Source organism: Eleutherodactylus coqui, chromosome 1, assembly GCF_035609145.1.
Source record: "Eleutherodactylus coqui strain aEleCoq1 chromosome 1, aEleCoq1.hap1, whole genome shotgun sequence".
NCBI classification, from domain to species: domain Eukaryota; kingdom Metazoa; phylum Chordata; class Amphibia; order Anura; family Eleutherodactylidae; genus Eleutherodactylus; species Eleutherodactylus coqui.
Genome location: NC_089837.1, coordinates 471,935,617 through 471,962,229, shown reverse-complemented (window position 1 = coordinate 471,962,229; position 26,613 = coordinate 471,935,617). Strand labels below are relative to the sequence as shown.

Here is a 26,613-nt window from a genome sequence, read left to right as displayed (position 1 = left end):
CTCTAGCTTGGATACAAGATGTGATACGGGCGGGCATGTAGGCATATAGGTCTCGTATGGTATCCTGCCACGTCTGTCTACATTTGCTGTAACTGAGCCTCCCAGTTGGTACACTACATATTCTATTGATGTTATATCTGGTGATCGGGCACCCACAGAAGTGTGACAGTGTTGTGGGGGCTTCCTGTGACCCCCTTGTGTGTGCGGCCGAACATTATCCCGCTGGAAGCCGCCATGAGAGGAACACATGTGGCTGCAGGATGTCTTGAACATATCGCTGAGCTGTCATTGTCCCTCGTGCCACTACTAGGGGTGACCGACTGTTGTATGCGATGCCCCCGCAGACCATCACACCAGCAGGGGGCAGTGTGCCGCTCCACAGCAAAGGCAGCTGCTCCCTCCTAGGTCTGCAGACATGAACACGGCTGTCATCAGTGTCTGGATTAAAGTTCAGTTAGTTGCTGAAGACAACCTGATTCCCCTTGGCAGTCCAGTTTAGTTGTTCACAACACCACTACAATGGAGGCGAAGGCAATTCATTAAAACGACCATCCAGCTCCTCACATCCCAATAATGCGCCCCTCTCAGATAACTGGGTGAAATCTCTTCTCGGCTGCATGCTGAGTTTTGCAGCAAACGACAATTCCTTCTAGGGTCTCATGGATTTATATGAACTGTAAAAACAAATATCCAGTGAGCTCCCTCTAGTGGCTGACAGCTGTTATGACAGTGTCAGGGCAAGCAGGGCCATTCAGTAGTGGGAACCCTTTCATCACGGACATCATCCCACCATAGCCCTGTCTTTACAGTATGGACGCTACTGAAGACGGGCGGCTGGTGTTGTTCTGATGATGCCGCTTGTACCAAACGAGCCACGTGGATAGGACACCCCGAGATCACACCTGAACTGATTTACAGCAATATATAATATCTGACAAGCCCCCCAATATGCTGACCTTCACTTCATTGGCCTCCAGCGCGTCCTGCGCTTTATCCTTCACGGCGACTTCTGTCACATTTTCTGACGGCTGATTATATAACGAGTTCATAATCCCCAGATGTGTCATCTGATGAGAGAACTTCCCACGTACAAGGTGATTAACCCATTACTGGTCCGACACATGGAGATACATTGCAGGACGAATATAAAGGAACGCACCGCACGCTGCTTCAGAGGACAATACCACCATATTGGTACGGGGTGAAGAGGAGGGAACAGGAGCGTGCCGAGTTTTGCACCAAAACAACAACTCCGTCTAGTTGCTGGATTACATGCGAGTGCAATGTGTGTGGGTTTTTTTTGTTTTTTTTTGTTTTTGTTTTTTTATCGATAATGCATGAAAACCGCATGTCCTGCTATGGGCTTTTCTCACAAATCACAATGCACTCGTAGTGGAGATCACAATTGTAAAACTGTGATATCTGTCTTAGTCTCTCGGACCGATATCCCGCTCGCCCATGTGAATGCACCATATGGCTGTGCTGAAGAGTTTTGGTGTGAATTTCCACACCATATATTAACCCTGTGTGGCCCCGGTAGTCGGCTCAAGGGTGACTCAGCCTTCCTTCTGAGGTCGGTAAAATGAGTACCCAGCTTGGTGGGGGGGGGGGGGGGGGGGTAATAAATAAATTACCTGAAAGCGCTGCGGAATAAGTTGGCGCTATACAAATAACAAGTCTCCCCCCCCCCCCCCCCCCCCCCAAATAAACCTTCGTCACCTAAACCTGAAAGATTCCCAAAAGTGGTCAAGAAAGGTGTATCGTTTTAACTTTGTGACATAGATTAACCATTTTTTTTAACCACTTTCCATCAAGGTACTAGTTAGTGCAACCCTTCCCCGTTTCATGTCATTTTGCTGCTGTAATACTCGGGCCAGTAGCCTACCTCACAAGTGTCGCTCTATCGGTGGGGTAGTCCCTACTTTCAACCCTAGTTTCCTCCATCCCGTCTTAATCGCTTAGCCACTTAGACTTCAGTGGTGATCCTTCAATGGCCGCTGGAGCGTGTGAGTGGCGCTGAGCGGTCACGTCACCAACCGCCACTTATTCCAGGTTCCTGAAAAACCCCTTTGTAAAGGGTTAACTAAAAAACTAACCCAGGTTTGTATAATAAAAGGATTCCTTTATGCCGTGACTGATTGCAGTAGCTACCACCAAGGTGTACCAGTGGGCATTGTATACACTATATTGTAGCTTTTCCCGAGCTGCACAGGGCGGACACAGAGTTTGTGTAAACCTACTGGATCTGAAAGTCCTTTAACTTATGCAGAAAATAAGACTGTTTCTGCAATTGTTTTTTTTCTTTGCTAACCTTTTCAGTTTTTTTTTTTATCTGTATTATATTTCAGGGAGAATTTACCTAGTCACTTCAAGTTTAAGGAGTACTGTCCACAAGTGTTCAGAAATCTTCGTGAGCGGTTTGGAATAGATGATATTGATTATCAGGTAAGTTGGCAAAATTGCAACATACTTCTCAATTGTGGCAATTGTATCAAGCTGGAGGTAGGTAAGGCTTTTTTCACACTTTTTTCTCTCCAGCTCTGGCTCCATCTTTGATTTCCGTCTCCTCTGCATACACCTGCATGGGAATGGAAACCGGGCCTGAATTGCATTTAACGTGTGTGATGGAGACCTCTCTGGTTTGTGCGTCACGCAGTTTCTGTCCATCTTTTTAGTTGGATAAAAAAGCGCCACAGGCAGGGCTTAAAGGGGTTGTACACTAGTGATGGCCTACCCTTGGGATAGGCCATCCTTAATGTATCTGCAGGAGTCCACTTTTAAAGGCCCCCAATTAGCTGTTCACTGGGCCAGTTTGTTCATTCATTGAGCTGATTCCTGCAGGTAGCAGACAGCTTCGTTCTCGTTGCAGTGGTCAGACTTGGTAATAGTTCCCATTGATGTAAATTGCCTGTGATACCAAGCCTGGCCACTGTAGTGACAACAGAGCTGTTTTGCTTACTGCAGAAATCAGTTCACTGGACAAGAGCTTTGGTCGAGCAAACAGCTGTTCGGTGGGGATCCTGCAAAGCGGACCCCGACAGACTTACTATTAATGGCTTATCCTAAGGATACACCATCAATAGTATTCATTCAGATAATGCCTTTAATAGGCATTCATACGTGGCAACGCTGGAAACCTTTACTAGGTACTGAACTGCCATGTTAACCCTTCAGCACTTTGGGGTTAGGAGGGGGTTGAAAGGCCCTCCCTCCAAATGGCTGCTTAGACACTTGGTTACTTTGACGTTAACCTCTAAATAATTACTGGCCATGATCGGCACTTGATCTAATCAAAACTGTTAATGGCTGTCAGAAATCTGTGATTGCCCTTGGATAAGCCATGGACTCTTGCTCCCAAGTCAGCTGCATACACCCTTCACAACCACATATATTTGTGATGCATCTGGGAAGGGGTTAAGCAGGGAAATGGGGTGGATAGCAAGCTTTTAGGATGCCATAATTTTGTCCTTTTTAAAAATGGAGTACCAGCCAATAGTAAACTCGCCGAGGTGAGGAGAACACTTCGCTGTACTCTGTTCTGCTCCAGAGCCACTTATCACTTTACCAGAGCCACTTATCACTTTACCAGAGCCACTTATCACTTTACCAGAGCCACTTATCACTTTACCAGAGCCACTTATCACTTTACCAGAGCCACTTATCACTTTACCAGAGCCACTTATCACTTTACCAGAGCCACTTATCACTTTACCAGAGCCACTTATCACTTTACCAGAGCCACTTATCACTTTACCAGAGCCACTTATCACTTTACCAGAGCCACTTATCACTTTACCAGAGCCACTTATCACTTTACCAGAGCCACTTATCACTTTACCAGAGCCACTTATCACTTTACCAGAGCCACTTATCACTTTACCAGAGCCACTTATCACTTTACCAGAGCCACTTATCACTTTACCAGAGCCACTTATCACTTTACCAGAGCCACTTATCACTTTACCAGAGCCACTTATCACTTTACCAGAGCCACTTATCACTTTACCAGAGCCACTTATCACTTTACCAGAGCCACTTATCACTTTACCGAACTTCTTGTTGCTTCCAGTATATCAAACGCCCATTTTAGATGCAACCCTTTATAGTTTATTGTATGAAACAACTGGCATAGCTTTTAAAAATCACTAGATGCCACACCAAATACTAAAGGCATGCACTCCACTTACTGGTCTCGAGTTGGGAAGTGCAGTGATAGGGATGGTATTGTGGCCGTTTCTTGGACACGCTGGGTCTCTTGCATAAAATCCTTTGATATGATTTGCTAAACCAGCGAGCATCGTAGGGGTTGAGAACTGATTTAAAGACCCTCCAGTAGTTAAAACACTGTTGATGATTGGCAAAGCGTTTCCTTCATGAGTCAGAGAGTCCTGGTTGTGGCTGCAGAGTTCGTAGCTTGTAAACGCTGAAGTTCTTTATAGGGGTTTATGTTCTCATTGAGTTTTAAACACTACTGAAGTTATACGCCAAGTAGTTTATATTCATGAGTCTGTTTTTACTTTTTGGAGAAGAATCCATAAAATCCTCTTATTAAAGCAAATCTGCTTATCGCTGTATAATGAAAAGTCTTTGAATTTCTAAAGACTCCGGTATTAAAGCGGCAGCAGGAAACGATGGAGTCTTCTGAAGGCCATAACACAGAACTAATCCTTTTTTTATGTTTGTTCTCATATTGGCAAGCCATGCTGCAGTCAGTGTACGCTGCGTCCTTAGTATTCCGGATGTGATTGCGCCTTGTTAGAAAGGATGTTTTTGGGTCTTGGATATTGACGTCTGGGATTCCGATTCCACCGTTCAGGTCACTGAAGGGGTCCAGTAAGTGCCAGATCCCTTTTATTGTTTATCGGGCACAGCAGCACACATATTATTATAGCAAGACCTCCACCGATTTTGGATATTATTGTCAAGATCGAAGTCGTGAAAATCCCTTTAAGCGCTTTGCTTGCCAACAGTTTCACAAGCCGTAACTTCCTTCATTATCTCCCTGCCCATTTTACATAGAACTGTAGGTTACTAGACACTTTCTTGGAGGTAATACAAAATCTTAGGCCCACCTCTGACATCCCAAGCTTTGCTGCTTTCAAACCACATAACCGTCCCCCACCCTCGTTAGTGAAAAATCTGCATGTGCCCAGACTCCCTCTCATGCACCATCGGTGCTCATGAAACGCGTTGACACGAATATAGAGCTGCTTGACTGTTTAGATCAGTGTTTACCAACTCCAGTCCTCAGGGACCCCCCAACAGGTCATGTTTTCAGGATTTCCTCAGTGTTGTACAGGTGATGTAATTATTATCAGTCCCTCAGACATTGCCACAGGTGTTCTTACTATAGGATATCCTGAAAACATGACCTGTTGGGGTCCTTGAGGACTGGAGTTTGGGGAACACTGATTTAGACTCTTCTCTGGTCAAGGAATGGGGGGGGGGGGGGGGGGGGGAAGTGAACATAGGGTTCAAAGTTCGTAGGAGATTACACTGGACCCTGAACAAGTGTTTAACCTCCGGATATTGAATATTAACCCTTCGCTGCCCTAGACCCCCAGGTTCTTTGTTACACGCCATATCTCTAGGGGCTCCTCACTACTCATGTTGTGCTTTGAATGTTCAGCATAGTAAAATTTTGGGTTCATTTGATGAAATTTATTTCACCCCAATAGGGTGCAGGAGAGGCAACATTTTATCTTGTCGGTGACACAGAAAATAAACTCCAGCATGCATTGTTCTACCCCTATAGTTGTATAGTTTCTAGATTATCGGTGGTCAACCTGACATTTTTGGGGCCCACGATGTGGGCTGTACGCCAGATGTGGGAAGGACTGCGGGGTTGCACTTTAGACATCACAGTTTTACAATATCTAGAAGAGAAGACAATCTGGCTGTTGCCCAGAACTAGTTACTGGATGTTGTGGCGGGTACATGTTTGGCTAATCAATGGATCGAGCTATATGGCAGTGTTTGATCCTGTTGTGGGTTGTAGATCACCCACTTAGAGGGCCCAGGTATTTATTGAGCGGACAATGACTACCACCATCCTGAGAGCAGAGGGCAAGGGTTCTTCATCATTCCACTTGCCCAGTGGACCTCATAGTCACTTGGTATGTGCGGACGTGCAGCATGGCTCCATTCAGGTGATTGGTGCTGTTACTGTTCCCTCTGCAACTGGTGTTTTTGGACCATCGCTGTGCGGAGAGAAAACTAGAGGCGCTGATAGCTTAACACTGTGGTCCGTTCATTCTGAGGTTTCAGTTTGTAACCAAACAACCTGATTTTACTCAGTGATGGCAAAGCGGAGTGGATTGCCGTAATTTAATTCGGTAGGAAGAGACCGGTTAAACTTTGGCTGGTTTTCTGTAGGAAGTGTAATCCACAATTCTCCTGTGTTATCTAATAAACACTTACTTGGATATTTCTAAAGCATTTTAGGACCGTTTCTGTTGTATAAAAAAAAGTTGCACATTTTTGCACAAACAGGGATTTTTGCTAAAGTATGCGACTTTTCAGCTTTTTGCGCCAGTCTACCAAAAAAAGTGAGCAGGACATAGCTGCCCCAGGCTGAGATAGATGACTGGCATAAATGATGCCAGAAGTGTACGCCAGGTTGGACCTGTATAGGCCCACAGAGGTGCTAGGATGCGCCTAATACACGGTGAGATGTGCGCTGCTTCATGTATTGGGTGCATCTTGCGCCGGGGAAATTACACTATGATTAGCGTTGGAAACACCAGTCTTTAGTTAATTTACCCCTTGGTTTCAGATTTTGCAATATTCAGACTTTTATTTTTTTTTCTTCCACTGAGTCAATTAAAGCCATTATGACAATTTAAAATAAAACGTTTTAACTAAAATGCCCGATAATCTGACAGTCTGATTAGCTGCGCTGCCACTCTGATCTATTTCTGTGCACCGATGAGTGACTGCGGTGCGGCTGGGTGTGATGTGAACATTTGCCCCCTCTTCTTTCATGTAATAGCAGCAATACTTTATTTCTGACTTCTGGTCTTTTCAGGTCTCTCTGACGCGTAGTTCTCCATACACTGAAAATGAAACTCATGATAGACGATTTCTTTTGTCTTATGACAAGACTTTGGCAGTTAAGGAGATCTCCAGTGAAGATGTGGCCAACATGCACAGTATCCTATCTGACTACCACCAAGTAAGTAAAACTGAAGCTTGCATTTAAAGAAGCATTTCCCTGAAAACCCATTTTTTTCCATTCCTGCCCCCCTCACTTGATTGCCTGTTACACTCTGGACATCTCTGTATATTGCATTGTCTTTCATGTAGTTCGGTCTCCTGTTTGATGCTTATCAGGCACCATCTTGAGATTGCTTTCACTTACACATAAGTTTCATAATGCATTGCTAGCAGCTGTACCATTTCTGCCTACTGGGAGGGCAGTGTGAATATCCTTAATCTCTACATTTACCTGAATAGGCTAAAGATCATCAGTATACAGTCAGGAGGATGAGCTATCCTCTTCTTCATTATAACTGGAGCCTCTAATCAGCAGTAATGCAATAGGAGTTTGTCTCCTCTGAGAACAGCATGCGTGGTACATACCATTTAATTTAATGACACAGGAAGTACTACTGGTGACCCCCTCAGAAAACCTAAGAGATTAGAAATTTCCAGTGGGGTCACGATGAGATCGCATGACCCAACGAAAGGGAATTTTTTTCAGATAGGCCCCATAGTGTTTTTACATTCTAGCTTAAGTGGGCTTTAATCCTCAGATGTAAAAACATGAATCCCCTGAGGATTAAAGCCCCATGGGCTGTGGATGTGACAGCTCCATGCTGTCAGTTCCCGGAGGTGGCTAACAACATGGAGCAGTCACCTCCCCCACCCCCCGGTAATGCCATACACGCTATCCAATAAATTGCGCCAATCGCAATACGGTAAAGAAAAAGTTTTAAAAAGCTAGTGTCATGAAACGGTTGTAAGAAGTAAAATAGTTAGTTTCACCTCCCCTCGGATCCATGAGGAGAGGTGAAAATACTCACCCCCGCCCTCAGTGATGTTCGTGGCGATACGGTCCTTCCAGGATCTCATGTTGCCTTCTGCGCATGTGCGCCCCACGAAAACGTTGGTCATGTGCGCAAAAGGGCTCGTGCTCTGGGAAATTTAGAATCCCTCTGCCCCAGAGCCAGCATGTGCACTCAGGAGCAGAGAGATGTCACTAGGGACCGCTGTATGCGGTTCTCAATAACAGTGATCATGTAAAGTTTTTTTTAAAAGTGTTTAACTTTTAAACTTTTTGTCTTTTTTTTTAAGTTTCATCTCCCCTCACATATATCCGTGAGGGAGGATGAAATTGCATACCTAAGACCCCTGGATTTAACTGCGGACCTTACCATGGCTTCTGCGCACGTGCCTGTCGCCAAAGTGGCAGACGAATGTGCAAAAGTCGCAGATTGCCGGGGTAACTTAAAATTTCCGTGCTCCTGGCTACCGAACGAAGCTGAGAGCCTGGAGATTTCATGGGGTCCCTGGTCAAATTTTCTAATGTTGGAAAAGTTTATCACATACTCGGTACAGAACTGAGCACAGGAGGGTTTTTTTCAGTTTTTTTTTTTTTTGTTCGCACTTATATGACGTTTATGGTTGTTGAGGGGGGGGGGGAGAATATAATAAAGAAAACTAATCACTGCTGACACCAGCATAAACTATTGCCATATTTCCCCAGTAATCTAAAATTGTACAAATTATATATCAAACCGTCCGAAACAAAATGGCAAACCCATTCTTCTACTTTAAATGTAAAAATAATAGTTTTAAAAATAGAAAACTTTAAAATTTTACTTTTTCCAGATTTAGAAGAAAAAAGAGGAAAAAAGGTATTAAATAGCCTTATATGTGGCAAAACAAAAAAAACCTAAATGTAATTTTGGCAGGCCAGGGAAACAAATAAAACCACCACACAGGTAAAATCACTAAAAAGTATGTGGTCCTTTAGGACCAAAACACTCTGATCTTTGAGGATTTTTTTCTTCATTTTTGATGTTGCAATCTATATATTTTAACCCCTTAAACATTCTTATAAAATCTCTGCAAAAAAGGGACATGAAACACCTCTGCAGCGCCACCTATTGGATGGCAGCATTCCTTCAAATCTATGCCTGACCCTTTAAACGGGTCTTTATAACAATGACTGGGAATTAATTCAAATAGTGAAACAGTGCCACGTGCGTTCTCTGTAATACATAATTATGTATTGAAAAAATGTGGTGTAGCAACACTCACCTGGTGCAAGGTGGAAAACCCACCAGCGCCTGTCATCCAAGTTGGCACGTAGAATATATCCCTTTCCACAATCCAGACAGATAGCTGGAGAGAGCGCTGGGAGTCCAATACAGGCTTCACGGACTGGGGAGCTTCACTGCAAACAGGAAAATCCAAGGGTAACTCCTCCCGGACCCAGTGAGCGTGGAGTTTACCTTTTTCCTTGGATTTTCCAATGATTGGGAACTGAAAACCAAGCCAGAATACCATACACAGACAGCTGTTTCGGGGGGTTTTGCCTCATCAGTGTGCAGTAGGATCCTGGCTTGGCTAGTGAGAGGCCATTGATGTGACTCGGGAGGGGTAACATCACTCCTTAGGGGGAGCACCTAGAAGGTGAGGAGACTTAAAAGGTCACGCATGCTCCTCTGGCTAATATAAAATATCTTTAACATGGCCTATTGTATAAATAACATTTATACAGTGCGCCATTTTCTGATGACACATTCCCTTGAAAATGATTTGTTTTCATTTAGAAAATAAAGTCCTGGGGCACTCATCCCCCCCCCCCCCCCCCGTATCGCTGGCTGCTGCAGATAAGCCTGTCTGTCCACGGGCATTGCGATATCCAGCGGCAGGTCTCCCCTGCAGGAGCCACCGCCCGGGAGCAGGAGCATGCTGTGATTTGCCGCCCGCGAGTGGAGAATCGCAATGATTCTCCGCTCGTGGACGGGGGACTGCGCTTTCCATAGCAACCTTATGGAAAGCATTAAAGGGGTTGTCCCGCGCCGAAACGGGGGTTTTTTTTTTTAAACCCCCCCCCCCCCCCCCCCCCCCCGTTCGGCGCGAGACAACCCCGATGCAGGGGTTAAAAAAACAACCCGCACAGCGCTTACCTGAATCCCGGCGGTCCGGCGTCTTCATACTTACCTGCTGAAGATGGCCGCCGGGATCCTCTGTCTCCGTGGACCGCAGGGCTTCTGTGCGGTCCATTGCCGATTCCAGCCTCCTGATTGGCTGGAATCGGCACGTGACGGGGCGGAGCTACTCGGAGCTACACGGAGCCCCATAGAGAACAGCAGAAGACCCGGACTGCGCAAGCGCGGCTAATTTGGCCATCGGAGGGCGAAAATTAGTCGGCTCCATGGGAACGAGGACGCCAGCAACGGAGCAGGTAAGTGAAAAACTTTTTATAACTTCTGTATGGCTCATAATTAATGCACAATGTACATTACAAAGTGCATTATTATGGCCATACAGAAGTGTATTAGACCCACTTGCTGCCGCGGGACAACCCCTTTAACTGCGTTTCCCACAGACTGATTATCGCCACGGGAATGCAATGCAGAAGTACCTGTGGACAGGCAGCCTAAGGTAGCATAGGAGATCAGATGGGTGCAGCTTTTACGTCTCAGACTTGGACCTGAATATGTTGGCATTTACATTTCCTGGTTGCTGTAAAAGGTTTTCGTACGTGCCTAATTTATTCTTGAGGTATGCCTATTGTGCCATTTTACCAGTTTTATGTTGAACTTGCAGTTAGTTGCCTGACTTCACTTTCTCTTTTGTCTCCTAGCATATTGTGAAATGTCACGGTAACACACTGCTGCCTCAGTTTTTGGGATGTTTCGTTTGAGCGTAGATAATGAAGACTTTTACATGCTGGTAATGAGAAATATGTTCAGCCATCGCCTTACGGTTCACAGGAAGTACGATCTTAAGGTGAGCCTCTGTTTTAGACTTTGTATTATCCCTGCAGACTGCAGCTTAAAGAGCATCAGTCATCGCTTCTGACATGTCTGGGGTAGTAGATACGTGCATTCCCCATGTAATAACCATTCTGGAGAATCTTTTCTTATAACCCTCTGTTGTTCCTCATGAATATTTTATGGAAAAAAAAAAATCGAACAACCGGTGTTAAAAAATTCTCCATGTCAGAGGGCTGTGTCCCTACATGGATGGTGGCAGAGTGTGGAGAGAGTCGGCCATAATTAGTAACACTCAGTTGTCCATTTATTCATACATTTCTAGGAGGAATAACAAAGGGATGATGTAATATGGAATTATTAGAAAAGCATAGATTTACTAGAACAGGTGTGTCAGGAGTGGTGACAGGTCCTCTGTAAGGTGGCCATACATATTAGATAGAAGAAAAGGCCCATTTAGACGGGACAAATGTCGGGCGCATGGTGCCCGACACTCGTCCCCACAAGTTCCTGCTCACATGCTTTTGCGCAATAGCAGATATCACCGCTTCATGGCGGGGCGACTAGAGGAGATTTCTCTCCTCACTCTCCCCCCGCCACCCTCCATTGACTTAACATAGTGGTCGTTCAGTACTGCTTAAAATCCTGAACGATGATCGCACAGTATAAACAGCAGCTGTTCAGTACTGAACGACCACTATGTTAAGTGAATGGAGAGGGGTGGGGGAGAGCCAGGAGTGAAATCTCCAGCCGCCCCGCTGTGAAGCAGTGATACCCGATCCTGTGCAAAAGCACGTGAGCGGGGACGAGTGTCAGGCATCGTTTGCCCGACATTTGTCACGTCTAAATGGGCCTTTAGTTTAGGGTTGAACCATCTTATGGTGAACAATCATTTTGGAGACACAGCCATACACCTTTTAGTAAATAATGGCCAGTACATGTATTCAAACTGGGGGTCCATCTTCCATGAGACCGTCCAATGGATGAGCGTGCTTTCAAACATTTCAAGCACAGCGGACTTACCAGTAGATGGCCTAATGTGTATGGGGACCTTTTTAAGGGGTTGTCCAGTTACCAGACAACATTGCTACTATAGCTGTAACCATCTTCAAAATGAGGAAAAAAGCAGTACTTGCCCGTCCTCGGCTGCGGGGATCCAAGACAATTGTCCCGTCATCCTCCCGGTGATTGTTGTAGAAGGTGACCTCTCAGGTTGACACTTGACCACCGCAGACTGCAGCACCTCCATTGTGAGCTCCTGGTATCATGCTTACCAGGGTGTGAGCGGTGAGGCCAGGAGACTGGGTGGTAATGTAGCAGTCAGGGTACTTCCTGTGATGCCCTCTTCTACAGAAATCACCAGCGCACCTATATGCAATTACGCATGCAGCGCTTTACGCTTAGGGCCGTGTGAGCCTGGCCTCAAGGGAAGCAGAAAAATAATTAGTTTATTCAAGACTATTTGGCATGCAAAAACTGTAGATGGAGATGTTAAGTTTAGGCTTTCATACGAACCAGATTTTGGTGTGGATCTGTACCAAAATCCACAGCATAATTTGCACTGTGGATTTTGGTGCAGATTGTCAAAATCCTAACGATATGGTGAAACTTGATGTGAATCCACATCAAAATTTGTGCAGACTTTTCGCTGTGGAAAATCAACACCAATTCTGCTACGTATGAACGTCCCCTTAAAGACAACTGACTCATCTGAGCAACAAATCACAAATAAAGTATGTGCAGCTCTTCTTCCTGCTAGATAAAGTGCAGGTCCCGGCGCCGCTGCATAGCTGTGCGCAGGCTGGCTCCGGCGCCGCTGCATAGCTGTGCGCAGGCTGGCTCCGGCGCCGCTGCTTACAAGCCTTATAGGGCAATGAAAGTACAGAGTGCAACTAATTTGTAGTCTTGCACTATGTGATTTGCTACTGGTGGTAATGCGGACATCGTGCCATTCTGATTTTATATTAACAGGGATCCCTGGTATCGCGAGAGGCCAGTGATAAAGAGAAGGTAAGGTTTTTCACCTCCTGCTCTTTGCATTGCTGCAATGGCTTTCCTTCTGCTTTCCCTCTTCTGTACATTGGATAGGAAGCTGGCTTGTTTTTCACTAGTCAGAATCGTGGCTACACAAAAAAGAGGTCTACAGGATTTTGCGGTTCATCTTTACTATTACTTACCCTTAAAAACACCATCAAGGATATATTCACAAGCTTGGAAATGCTCTGGATTTTCTGCTGTGGAAAATCGGCCACATTTGCAGTACAGGCATTGTGGATGGGTATTAAGAAATGTCACCCACATGCTGCATAGCAAAGCTAAAGCATAAATTGACCGGCGGTGTGGATTTTAAAATCTCCAGCATGTCCATTTATGCTGCAGACTGCACTGCTGTCAAAATTAGCACCATAGAATCATAGACTGGTAAAGTTGGAAGGGACCTCCAGGGTCATCGGGTCCAACCCCCTGCTCAGTGCAGGATTCACTAAATCATCACAGACAGATATTTGTCCAGCCTTTGTTTGAACACTTCCATTGAAGGAGAACTCACCACCTCCCGTGGCAACCTGTTCCACTCATTGATCACCCTCACTATCTAATATCTAATCTGTGTCTCCTCCCTTTCAGTTTCATCCCATTGCTTCTGGTCTTTCCTTGTACAGATGAGAATAGGGCTGATCCCTCTGCACTGTGACAGCCCTTCAGATATGGGCTGAAGAAAACCATGTTCTAAAATGGCTCCATTCAGATCAATTGAACTGATTTTTAGTTGCAGAATCACTAACTCATCATCATTTGATGTGAATTACATGCGGCTTTTATGTAGAAAATCTGCAGCAGGATGTGACTTTTCTGATAGCATGCTCCTAATAGAAAGGGTATCCTCTGTTAGGATCCATCTTCCGGATCCCATAATTTCATGTTTTGGCAATCGCCTATATTTTTGAGTATAATGGCCGTGTTCATAGGGTGTCGCCTTCCATTGTTACACTGCCCTTGGATAGTTATGTGCAGGAAAGGTCGGTCTATTGTGGATTATAACTGGGCAGTTTGAAAACTGCAAGCATAATATAGGCAGAACATGGAAATGTCAAAGCTGATTTTCTGACAGTGAACTTCTAAATATTTAATTCCACAGAACAATCCACGTGTCGGTACCGGCATTATTATGGTTAGAAAATTGTATTTATCTGTTTTTTTTTAATATTGTAAGACTCGCTAGTCAGAAAGCCTTCCTGTTGGGATTACTGCAGCCCAGTATTTCCCTGCACACGGGGCTCTGGGCACAGCATTCCTTTGTGTCTGCTGCTCAGAAGTGACACGATGCCTTATTTGGATTTTATAGAGTTTATTAAAGTTGAGTCAACACTGCTAAAAATGTAACGTTGCATACATTCCAGAAATCACTTTTTCCTTTAGGAATATTTTTGTGTGGTGAGACACAGCTGCTGGTTTTCGATATTTTCTTGTCTTCTATTTCCGTTCCCCTGTATCAGTGACATCAATATAAATGGACAACAATGTTCATTTAAATGATACAATGTGCGCGGTGTACAGTTACAAACTATCGTAGCCCATTCCTCCTTCCATAGGCCTCATTCAGGCAGGTGTAGCGATTACCTGGACATGTTCCAGATGAATGTACGCATCTGAATATGAAATGTATAGATCTGTAATGGATGGATAGAGATATTATTTCAAATGTTTTTTTGTTGTCCAAACTGCCGGCATGATGTTATGGAGGAGGAGCTGAGCAGATTGATATATAGTTTTATGGGGAAAGATTCAATATAACTTGTGTTTTTATTCATTTACATTTCTGCACATTCTGAGCTGAGGAGTCCAGTGGGCGGTCCTATCAGTGATTGACAGTACAGTCTTATAGATCGCTGTCAATCACTGATAGCTCCGCCCATTGGACTGTTCAGCTCAGAATGTGCAGAGATATAAATGAATAAAGCCCAAGTTCTACTGAATCTTTCCCCATAAAACTATATATCCATCTGCTCGGCTCCTCCTGCTCTATAGCATCATGCCTGCGGTTTGGACAACATGTTCCTGCTGACAGATCCGTTTAACAACCATTCATTTTGAAATGCTCCACTCATTTGTTTTTTACTTTGTCTCAAGATAAAAGAACTTCCAACTTTGAAGGACATGGATTTTCTAAACATGAGCCAAAAAGTGTACATTGATGAGGAACAAAAGAAATTCTTCATGGAGAAGATGAAGCGGGATGTTGAGGTAACACTTATTTTTGTATTTCACTTTAGTATTTTACGCAGAGCCGTGGGGCGCGGGGGGTGGGGGTGGTGGTAGAAATGCAACAACTTCAATGCCAGATTCAAAATAAACATATGAGTATATAATAATCTGACTACAGAACTGGTTAACCCCTTAATGACACGGCCTATTTTGGCGTTGAGGACCAAGCGATTTTTGGTATATTTCCATCTCCATTTTTCAAAAGCCATAACTTTTTTTATTTTTCCGTCGACGCGGCCGTATAAGGGCTTGTTTTTGCGTGGCGAGCTGTAGTTATAATCGGTGCCACTTTTGGGTACATAGACTATATCGTAAAACTTTTATTATTTTTTTTTTTATGATAGCAGGGGGAGAGAAAACGCATCAATTCTGCCATAGATTTTTTTTTTTTTTTTTACAGCGTTAATCATGCAGCATACAGAACACACAATTTTTTCTGCGGCTCGGTACGGTTACAAGGATACCAAAATTCTTATTTTTTTTTTTTTTTTTAGGTTTTTACCCTTTTTTGCAATAAAAACCCTTTTTTTTTTGGAAATCTTTTTTTTTTTCTCTCTAGCTGCATTCAAAGTCCTGTAACTTTTTTTTATTTTTCTATGTACGGAGCTCTATAAGGGCTTATTTTTTGCGAGATGAGCTGTAGTTTTTATTAGTACCATTTTGGGGAATGTACTGCTTTTTGGATCACTTATTGTTGTTTAAGGTTGTTTTTTTCTTACATTTTTCTTCTTTTTTTACACAATTTGAGTCCGTCTGAGGGACTTGCAGCACTGTGCTACTGCTCTGCCATGTCTTATTGCTTATACAGCGATCATAGGCATTAGCAATACAGGACGCAAGTGTCTGGCGTCCTGTTGCCATGGTGACAGGCCGGGCTCTCGCGATAACATCACGGGAGTCGGCCGGAGACACAGAGGGAGCGTGCTCCCTCTGGGAACTCTTTCCCTGCCGCGATCTACTTAGATCGCGACAGGGAAGGGGTTAACAGCGTGGGGCGCATCTCTGATGCCCCCCCCCCCCCCCCCCCCCCCCCGCTGCAGGATAGTGCGAGGTCAGTCATGACGACGTACCGGTATGTCATTTTGCGCAAAGTACTCGCCTCCAATGACGTACCGGTACGTCATGGAGCGGGAAGGGGTTAATATATGAGCCATTTATGTAATTTGGGAAAACAGAGGCGTTAAACATTTGGCTTACTGACCCCACAGTACTTGTTTTATTGGTCTTAGCCTGCGTTTGCCTGAACCCTATTTACACACTCTCCAATCCATAGCAGGCTTACCAGTTTCATGTATTGCCATTCATATGGTATAATCTGCTGGGCTATGCAGCTTATTCTCCGCTGCTGCAGACGACTGTACCTGAGCGGTAATGAACGCCTTATGGAATGGAGCCATGACTTGTGTGAACAGAACTTTAATTGATCTAGTAACATTGACTAACCTGCGGTTACTTTGGATCTGTGTGAATGCTCGAGGTCTATCACAGTGCTGGTTATGACTCTTGGCAATAGCACACCGTAGTCCATCCTTTATAGAATGTTGGATCTCTTCTTGCAGGAGAGAACACCGGTGACATTATCTCTATTGCAGCTACAAGCTGTTCTCGCTCGTTTTGTGAAAGCAAACATTGCTCATGCACGGCGCCTTTTTTTTTTTTTCCATGTCCTCTGGCTAAGTTTGTTTCCTTACATGATGTTTTATGCTCCGAACAAAATGTTCCTACTGCATGAGTTTAGTATATATGCCACCAGTGTCTTGTTATGCTGATGTGCACTTAGAGAAATGGATGCTTCTGTCACATGCATATCTGCTGATTCACCTGCATCCCTCACAGGGGGTTTTCTGAGTCTTTTTATTATATATATCTATCTATCCATCCGCAGCTGACACTAATATGGGTGCAGATACCTTGGGAAAACAGGAGTTGAAAAAAAGAAAGCTCCACTGTGAATGTGTGGCGGCTGGCACTTCCACACGCGTCCACAGTGAAGAAAATAAAAGACCCTCTAATCTCCCCATATCTAAACTCCTGCAACGTCTGGTCGACTCATTAATAAGCGATCTATCGCAAAACTCTCTTCTTGACCCCTTTATAATGTAGTTTTCTTGCTTTATATTCTACAGAATCCGCTCTTTTTAAAGTACCAAAAAATCTCCAGACTGCTAAATCAAATGGTGACCACACTCTGCTGATCCTCTTGGATTTCCCTGCAGCATTTGGCTCTGTAGATCACCAAATTCGCCTCATTATACTCTGTTTTAAGGATACTGCACTCTCCTGGTTTTCCTCTAACCTCTTCAACTGCTCGTTCAGTGTCTAATATGCCGGCTCTATTCACTTCTCAAAAACGAAACTGTTTCTGCCATTTTTTTGATTGATCTAAACCTCCCTGGGCCAGTCACTGCACCGATGCCTCTTCCCTGGGCCAGTCACTGCACCGATGCCTCTTCCCTGGGCCAGTCACTGCACTTGCTGCCCTTCAAATATGTAATACAATTTAAACTCTTCACTCTTAAGGCCCTTTTACACGCAACGGGTATTATTGTATCTTGTCACCACCAGGAAGATAGGGGTTTGACAGGGCTTGGATACAGGAACGGCCCTGTTACACCCCTAGCTCCCGATTGGGGACTTCTGAAAGGTCTTAGCAGCACAGTGAGTAGTGATTTTTGCCTTGGCTGGATGGTTAGGGATTAGTGTACCTGTTAGGTTTTCATTATTAGCTGAAAATGCTCCCATGTTACAGCGGTAACATGGAAGCACGTAGAGCAAATAATGTAAGCCTAACACCAAAACATCCCTAACCCTCCTGGCAAGGCAAAAATTACTATAGCGTTTGCCCGGGGAACAGGCAGTTTCTTTATGTGGACGGACTTGCAGTGCTGCCAGCAAACTGCTCCATTGATCACAATCTGTCCCACCGGCGCTCATCAGTGCTTATGTGTGCAGACCAACGGTGCTCTGCTTCCTCCTTGCCTCCCAGGGTCATGGGAAGGGAGGTGGGAGAACACAGGCGGCACGGAGAGCCACAGCGGGGCTGCTACAAGGGAGTGGAGGTGATCGTTGGGTCCCCGCTGCGTTCGCCGTGGAGGACTACAGCCGTAGGGGACAGTGCTGCTGGGTAGAGTGACAGCTGCCCCAGTAAGGGGAGCCCACAGTGAGTGCAGCGCTACTGGGGGGAGGCCGCCGCCTACAGTCACAGCAAGGCCAGCAGCACACGTGCTGTACCGACATGAGGTGACCGCAGTGCAGAGTGCCAGGACCTGCTGTGAGCCCGAGAAACGGAGCCTATCGGGAACGGGGCGTCACCCCCTACCTGTCAAGCACGACGTATCAGTTGTGCACTATAAGGCTTTCTACAGTGCTGCACCACCTCACTCATCTGTCTACCACACTATCCGCTTTCTCCACTCTGTTAGTGACCTTACATTAAATTCCTCTCTAATCTGGACCTCTCTCCTGCCCCCAAGATTTTTTTTTTGAGCCGTACCAGTTCCCTGGAATGCGATACCTCAGACACCTCTTTTTAGAGAAGTCTACCATATTCCCTAATCTAAACTGCCTTTTCAATCTACACTCCCTCTTTGAAACCCTTTTTCCCGCTGCACCTCCCATACACATCACTGCTCCTCTTATCTGCTTATTCACAAACATGGCTGGTGATCACCTCACACAGCATTATGTAGGTATGGATATATGTATAGGTATGCTTATACTTATAGTTGTAAGATGTTCTGAGTAGGGCCCCCACCCCTGTTTAAGATTGACGTATCATTTTATACTGTATATTATGACTCATTTTGTGTACAGTGGACATAAAACGTCTACACACCCCTGATTAAAATCCGACAAAGATGATTCATTTCTTCAATGTGACCCGGTATCTCTACAATTCTATTGAAAAACAAACTGAAAACTCTTAAGCCTCATGTCCGTGGGGAAAATCAAGCCTGCCGCGGATTCTCCATGCAGAATCCCGCAGCGGGTCCCTCCTTTCCCGCGGACATGAGGCTAAAAAGATGAAACTTACCTGTCCGGACGCTGCAGCTCTTCCCTCCGTCCCGGCCGGATCATCTTTCTTCGGGCCGGCGGATGTGTTCGGCACGCCGGCAGCGTGCTGCACACATGCGCCGGGCACTCCATTTTTTTTTTTTAAACTCCTGCTCTCCCGCGCTACCGCGCCGGAGAGCAGAAATTCTGATACAGGTGTTCCGCGGATCCGGACGGCTTCCATAAGCTTCAACAGAAGCCTGTGGGAGACCCGCACTAAAAATGGAGCATGCCGCGGGGGTTTTCCTGCAGAAGCAATCCGCGCCTCAGGGGAAAATGACATCTGCATGAATTTAACTACCTGCAGGTGTCCAATACATCCCTGTGGGGCGCGGATCACGCTGCGGGAAAAACGCTGCGGATTTTAAATAACAATTTAGCAGTGGACATGAGGCATTAGGGTGGATAAATATGCACAGCCTAAAACTGACACATTGTTGCTGTACTCTGAGTTTATGACAAAGTCAAGGGGTACATCAACATTCAGAGCTATGGAATATGGTGCTATACAAACAAGGGGGGTTGTTATTTATTACAAAGTGTTTAAAAAAATAAATAACCCTCTTTCCTATTAAAAAAAAAAAAAAAAGTAAAACCTAATTGGCATTACCATGTATGTGAAAGTCCCAACGATTAGCACATCGCAATGTTTATTCTGCACACTGAATGTTGTAAGAGGAGGGGGAAAGAATCACAATGCTGGAATGTGGTGTTTTTGTTTTGTTTTTGTTTTTTGCACCTCTTCTCCTTAAGAAAATTGAATAGAAAGTGATCAAAAAGTACCGCCGGGCACCCCAGTGGAGTTGGGGAACCTGCCTATGTCTAGTTCTGATTGTATGGTACAAATGTATCTGTAATGTTTGTTGGTGCCGGTCTGTGTGAAGATCACCATATAGATCCCGGAACTAAGTGATTTTTGCACTTTATGCAATATACATTTTTTTTAATGATGGTTTTTGTATTGCAGTTTCTGGTGCAGTTAAAAATAATGGATTATAGCCTCTTGCTGGGAATTCATGATGTCCTTCGAGCGGAGCAAGAAGAGGATGATGAAATTGAGGAGGAGGATGCTGAAAATGACGGAGCGGTTCATGCAGCAGTTGGTTCCTATGGGACCTCTCCTGAAGGAATAGCTGGCTATCTAAACTCCCATAAGCCTCTTGGCCCTGGAGAATTTGAGCCATTAATCGATGTTTATGCCATCAAAAGTTCTGAGTGTGAGTGTTTACTTTACATTTTATTACAAGTGTTTTGCGGCTTTTTTTTAAATGGGGGTGTTATGTTTTAGCATTGCTGTTATGAATTCTTCTAGTATAAGCGGTTACTACACAGGGGTATTGCTTCATCTTCCAACACCTTTCTGAATAGTTCTAAAAATGTCCGATCCTTCCGGAGTTTTGTGAGCGTTTTTAGCTTTGCTTCATTTACTTTTGAAGAAAAAAAAAAATCTTGTGTTTATACAGGTGCTCCACAGAAAGAAGTCTATTTCATGGGATTGATTGACATTTTCACACCGTACGATGCAAAGAAGAAAGCCGCTCATGCAGCCAAAACCGTGAAGCATGGGGTAATTATATGGATCTTTAGTAAATCTGTGCACGTAATGCTATCTTAGGAGAGCTGTAGCATAGTAACATAGTTTGTAAGGCTGAATGAAGACAATGTCCATATAGTCCAGCCTGTTTATCCTCCTGTGTTGTTGATCCAGAGGAAGGCAAAAAAACGCCAAGAGGCAGGAGCCAATTAGCCCTTTTGGGGGACAATTCCTTCACGACTCCCTAATGGCAATCAGACTGTTCCCTGGATCAACCCCTAATAGTTCCTACCTGCCTGTATACCCGGATTAACAATTAACCTAAGATTTATATCCTGTACTCGCCTTCCCCTCTAGAATCGTAATACATTTTAGACTGCATTCATCCTACGTTCGGAATGTCCCAAAACGATGTCCCCACAAAACCCCTCATGGCTCAATGGACTGCAATTAGTAAAGCTGAAAACTTTGGCTATGATTTTATTTTATAGTTCACTGTACTCAACTATTATATCCGACCAAAATGCTGGAAATTAACCTGCGGCATCTGGGACTAAAGCTTTGTAGCTTTGGTCTTTATTTTTTCAAACTTTTACTAATTGCAGTCAATAGAGCTGTCCAGATGCCGCTTTCAGCCATGCAGAGAGGTCCCTGAGATGGTACCCCCAAACAGGGTTCCGAAAGTAGTATATTAACCCATTTTGGTCAGTAGTGTCGGCATCCATTTTTAGGATATCTGCTGCATGTTCTGTAGACCACCATATGGCTTTGGGCTACCCAACAAAGCTGTATTGCATGTAGCTTTTAAAGACAGTAGGAAATGTTTAATAAAACTAGTGCAGGGTAAATGTTGAACAGCTAATTGTCCATAGAAGCCAATCAGATTCCAGCTCTCATTTTAAGAGCCTCTTCAGAATTTCTAATCTGATGTGGGCAACCGGATATCAAAAGAAATTGTCCAACAGGAAGACTTTGTACGTCGCCTGTTGCAACCAACAGTCATTTCCTAAACTGATTTTGAAAAAATGAATTATGCACTGTGACATGCAAGGAGGCCAGTTCTTCTGATACAGATCTCATAAATGAGGGCCTCGAGCATAAAATCTAAAGAAGTATCATCAACCAATCTCTTTCCAGCTTATTTTAAAATGGGTGTGATCTGATTGGTTGTTGAGGACAACAGATGTGCTTTTAGGTTTGCAACAGTGCTGTACCTTCCATAGAGGCAAGCGGTTTTTAGTTTTATTGGGGGTAAAATGCTAAAAAATATATTTTTTTTTAAACATTTATAGTTTTTTTTTTTTTAATTATTTTTATATTTACACTAAAATAAAGTATGGGAACGGGTTCCTCTATTTGTTTCGGACGTTTTGATATATACTATGTATGGTGTTGGTTTATAGGCTGCATACGGCGACGGTTTTTGTTGGCGTCGGTTTTGTGTTATTTTCTTTCTTATGTATGTATGTATTGTTTTATTCTGGAATTTTGTTTTACTTATGTATGTAATTGTGTTTTTTTACTATCTATGTCCCCCATGACGTCATATAAGACCTCTGGGGGACATTCACATATTTTTTCTTTATTTGACACTTTCCCACTGTAGCTAGGGCATCCATAGGAGCCCTAGTTACAGGGGAAAGCAACCCCTGTGGTGACATTAGTCACCTGCAGAGCTGCCAGAGTCTAGTCTGACCCTCCAGCTGTGCAGTAGCAGGGAATCCCTGGAGGTCACATGACCCCCCCCCCCCCACCCCCCCCCCCCCACCCCCCGAGGCTCCCGTAGTGAAATTAAATGTTACTCTCATTTTGCCCATACAGTGCTCATTGAGCACTGTATATCGGGGAAGCAGAAGGCAGGAAGGGTTAAAAACCCCTCCTGCCTTCTGCTTCGGGTTATCAGCTGTCACTAACAGCTGATAACCTGTTCCTGTCTCTGACTGATTGCAGAGGCAGGAGACTTAGAGCACTGCCATAATTTTACTATCGGCGGTGCTCTAAGCTGAGGACCAGCCGCCGTAAATTTACTGTGGCTGGTCCTAAACAGGTTAAGGCATCTATACCAATTTTTCCAGCACATAGGAATGTCAGGAAAAGTGGGTTTGGGTTCACTCATGTCATGCATAACTTTTACGAACAAGTTTGAAAACTAGTTTAATTAGAAGAGTGGCAGAAAACAGACCAGACTTAGCTTGACAAATTTATCAACATGGAAGAGATACCGGTGCGCTGCTCACGTGGTATACTACTAGTATTAATAAATCTTCCGCTCTGGAAGGAAAATCGGTCAGCATTTTTCAGGTACTTAATCCAATGCCATGTTATACTGCCAGGTACTGGCATACCCATGTCGAAATGCTAGAACCCAATGCCTGGTAAATGTAAACTTTTTGACAACTAGTCATCTGGACAGTGCCGGTGCGGTTCAAAGCCCTGCAATCCTGGTTGAAATCCTGCCTATTCTGCCTTGCTTGCTGCCCGCAGTGATTGTACTAGCAATGACTTTACATGCCCCTTGCAATATAAGCAATTTGCTTTTACACTTTACGTTTTGGCCTATATTTTTTGATGTGCAGCTATTCTTTGCCTTTTGTAATTTGCTATTTTTTTTACCTTTATCTTCTAGGCGGGTGCTGAGATTTCTACTGTACACCCTGATCAGTATGGAAGACGGTTCCTGGAGTTTGTCACAAATATCTTTGCATAAAAATGTAAAAGTTGATTTATTGTTCTTTTCCCCCATGGATTTATTGAAGTCTGACTAAATTGAAGAAATCCTCTTCTGACTGCTAACACCACTTCAAATGGTGTCCTAGACGTCTGTCGGACCATCAGAGTTCTCGGAGGCAAAATACCTTGTAAATCAAAATGCAAAGCCGTTCTGGAGTTGGAGCTATACTATAAAAAAACAGTTTATTGCCCATCTAAAGGGAGACTATCTATATCCAATGGTACCGGGCTTTAACGGTCTTTGTGCAAATCGCTAACCAGCACGCGATTAAAGCGCTCGCACCTTCCGCACATTCTTGCCACCCTTTTTACAAATGAGCTGGGCTGCAGTATGTCACAGGAGTCCGCCATAGAAATATTTTTGTATTTTTACGCAGATGCTCAGTAACTGCGTGCGCACAATAGATCCAGCGGCTCGTGTATGGAGGGACCGCATAGATAAGCAAATGAGGGACTACTTACGGGAACTGTTCATGATTGCAGTATGATACCAAGCGGTCTTTACCGTTGTTTGCTTCTGGCTTAGCGCTTACTCTTTCTGTTCCCTCTGCTCAGACCACATTCCTGTTTTAAATTTGACTGAAGCGCTGACCAAAAATAGAGGTAGAAGCGAACCAATTAGCTTTTATAAATGCCCTGTTTTCAGTTTTTTTTTCTATATCCACTGGGGCTTGGTTTATTGAAAACAAATGAATTCCTTCTTTGCTTGGTTCTAGGTTATTAGCAGATACTATTTGTTTATATAGATGTATACATTTATGTTCCATAATTTATCTGTGTGCGTATTTTGGGTTCATTACTTGGAGATGACTTATTGTGGTGTATTTTAGAGGATAAAAACTTATATTTATTTTGAGTGTGTTTCTTGTATTTTAAACTGTTAAGACCTGTTTTTTTTTGTTTTTTTTTGTGTGTGTGTGTGCTTTTTTTATCTTTAGATTGAAATATGTGTAAGCCATCATTTGACACCAGGAGGCAAATCGCTAATTGGACTTAAAGGGGTTGTCCCGCGAAAGCAAGTGGGGTTATACACTTCTGTATGGCCATATTAATGCACTTTGTAATGTACATTGTGCATTAATTATGAGCCATACAGAAGTTATTCACTTACCTGTTCCGTTGCTAGCGTCCCCGTCTCCATGGTGCCGTCTAATTTCAGCGTCTAATCGCCCGATTAGACGCGCTTGCGCAGTCCGGTCGTCTCCCTGGTGAATGGGACCGCTCGTGCTGGACCCAGAGCCCACGGTGCACCATGGGAGAAGACCCGCGGTGCATCGTGGGTGAAGATCCCGGTGGCCATCTTAGTAAGGTTTGGAAGAAGTCGCCGCAGCGCGGGGATTCGGGTAAGTACTAAACGTTTGTTTTTTGTTTTTTTTTTTAACACATGAATTGGGTTTGTCTCGCGCCGAACGGGGGGCCTATTGAATAAAAAACCCGTTTCGGCGTGGGACAACCCTTTTAAGGCCACTATCACACAGGCGTCTTAAACGTGGCATTTTTAACGCACTCCATCACTACAGTGGGTGATGGAATGCATCAAAAATGCGCTTAATCCACAAAAATAGAACCTACAGTGTTCGTTTAACGTGGCATTAGAAACTCTTCGCCCCATTGAAATGAATGCCAGCTCAGTGCAGCGTTTTTAGTTCCCGCTAAACGCTGTAACAAACGCCTGTGTGTGATGGCCTTAAAGGGTTTTTCTGGGACGAAGATATTGATGCACTCTTCTCTGGATAGATCCTCATCTATCTGCTTGGGACCCCAGCTGTCTGATGTGAGCACAGCGCCCACTTCACTGCTTGCCAGGTACATAACCAGCCAGGGAATGGGCCACAGAGCATACTGGCGTGTAATGACTGAATAGGTCAGCAATATCATATGGCCCTTTTACAAAGGCCGGTTATTCAGATTCCTGCGGGAATTTGAATGATGATCGTCCCCTATAAATGCATGCAGACACAGAATGACTGAATGATGCACCCTTCAGTGTAAACGGCAGATGTTCACTTTTGAACGACTGTCTACTTACTGTGAATGAAGGCGGGCGGGGGGACAGCACTCCTTGGCCCCCTTCACCACCATTCCGGCAGCACTGTGAGCGACGCTAGTGATGGCACGGGAGCGCGCATCACTGGGACGGGTGTCTGGCATCATTTGCTGTCTGCTCCTCTTGTGTAAAAGGACCATTAGTCCTGGAAAGTCATTTAAAAGTTTTTCTATGCTGGCACCTAACTTTTTTTTTTTCTTCAACTTTGTTTTCGATTGTGACATCCGCTGGCTCCTGGAGATATGTAATTGGCACTACCTCATTTCATCCACCCCTGTTATCAGCTACACATTACCTGACCATGATTATAGTCATTACAGTACTGAGCCTGGTATATGTGCATAGAAGGGAAGTGCTTGTCTCTGGTATGTCCTACTAGAAGTAAAAGGCTGTTTCATACGCACTATTTTTTTCAGAGCTTTTTAAAAGCTTGTAAAAAATGTCAAGAATTCTTATTTTTCATATCATAGCATTTTAAATGTCACTTTTATTTTGTAATTTTCTAAACATGCAGTTTTCAAGGCCTATAGGGAAACCTATGGGAAAATGTAAAAAAAAAAAGCCACTGATGCGAAAAAAGTCCACAAACCAAAAGGCTTTCAATAACTTTTTTTTATACACTTCAACCTGTACTTTTTTGACCTCTTTGGGGAAAAACACTATGAAATACACAGCATGATGAGCGAGAGTCTCTGATCTATAGGTGTGCACTCCATTAAAGCCTAGCAAAAAAGGATACTATAACATAGTGCAGCCAATTTTTAATGATAATCCATGGAGAATAGGTGTCATTCCTCTATTGCCCACTATGTGTGTTAGTGCCACACACAGCCCAGGACAAGAGCGGCGCTGGTTTATGAGGCAATGTACAGATCCCATTTCTAAGCTCATATAGAATCTATCATGGCCATACACCTAGGCTGCTGGCTCAATGATTATTTGGGTGATGCTTATTTCTCCAACCCCCCCTCCAAATATGTATGCATGCTCAGCTCGCCCAAGTGTGCAGGGGCTTATCACCCATAAGAATAAAGGAT

At 44.2% G+C, this 26,613-nt stretch overlaps 1 protein-coding gene across 1 annotated transcript in view; it reads left to right on the top strand.

Moving 5' to 3' along the window:
* PIP4K2C (phosphatidylinositol-5-phosphate 4-kinase type 2 gamma) overlaps positions 1-24,385 on the top strand; it is a 44,800-nt gene extending 20,415 nt beyond the window's left edge. Inside the window, 9 exon segments of the mRNA XM_066584420.1 lie at positions 2,349-2,445; positions 7,028-7,174; positions 10,820-10,859; positions 10,862-10,965; positions 12,921-12,959; positions 15,078-15,191; positions 20,233-20,482; positions 20,729-20,832; positions 23,426-24,385. Coding sequence (XP_066440517.1) covers positions 2,349-2,445; positions 7,028-7,174; positions 10,820-10,859; positions 10,862-10,965; positions 12,921-12,959; positions 15,078-15,191; positions 20,233-20,482; positions 20,729-20,832; positions 23,426-23,506 — 976 coding nt within the window. The 3' untranslated portion in view covers positions 23,507-24,385.
* The last annotated feature ends 2,228 nt before the right edge of the window (positions 24,386-26,613 follow it).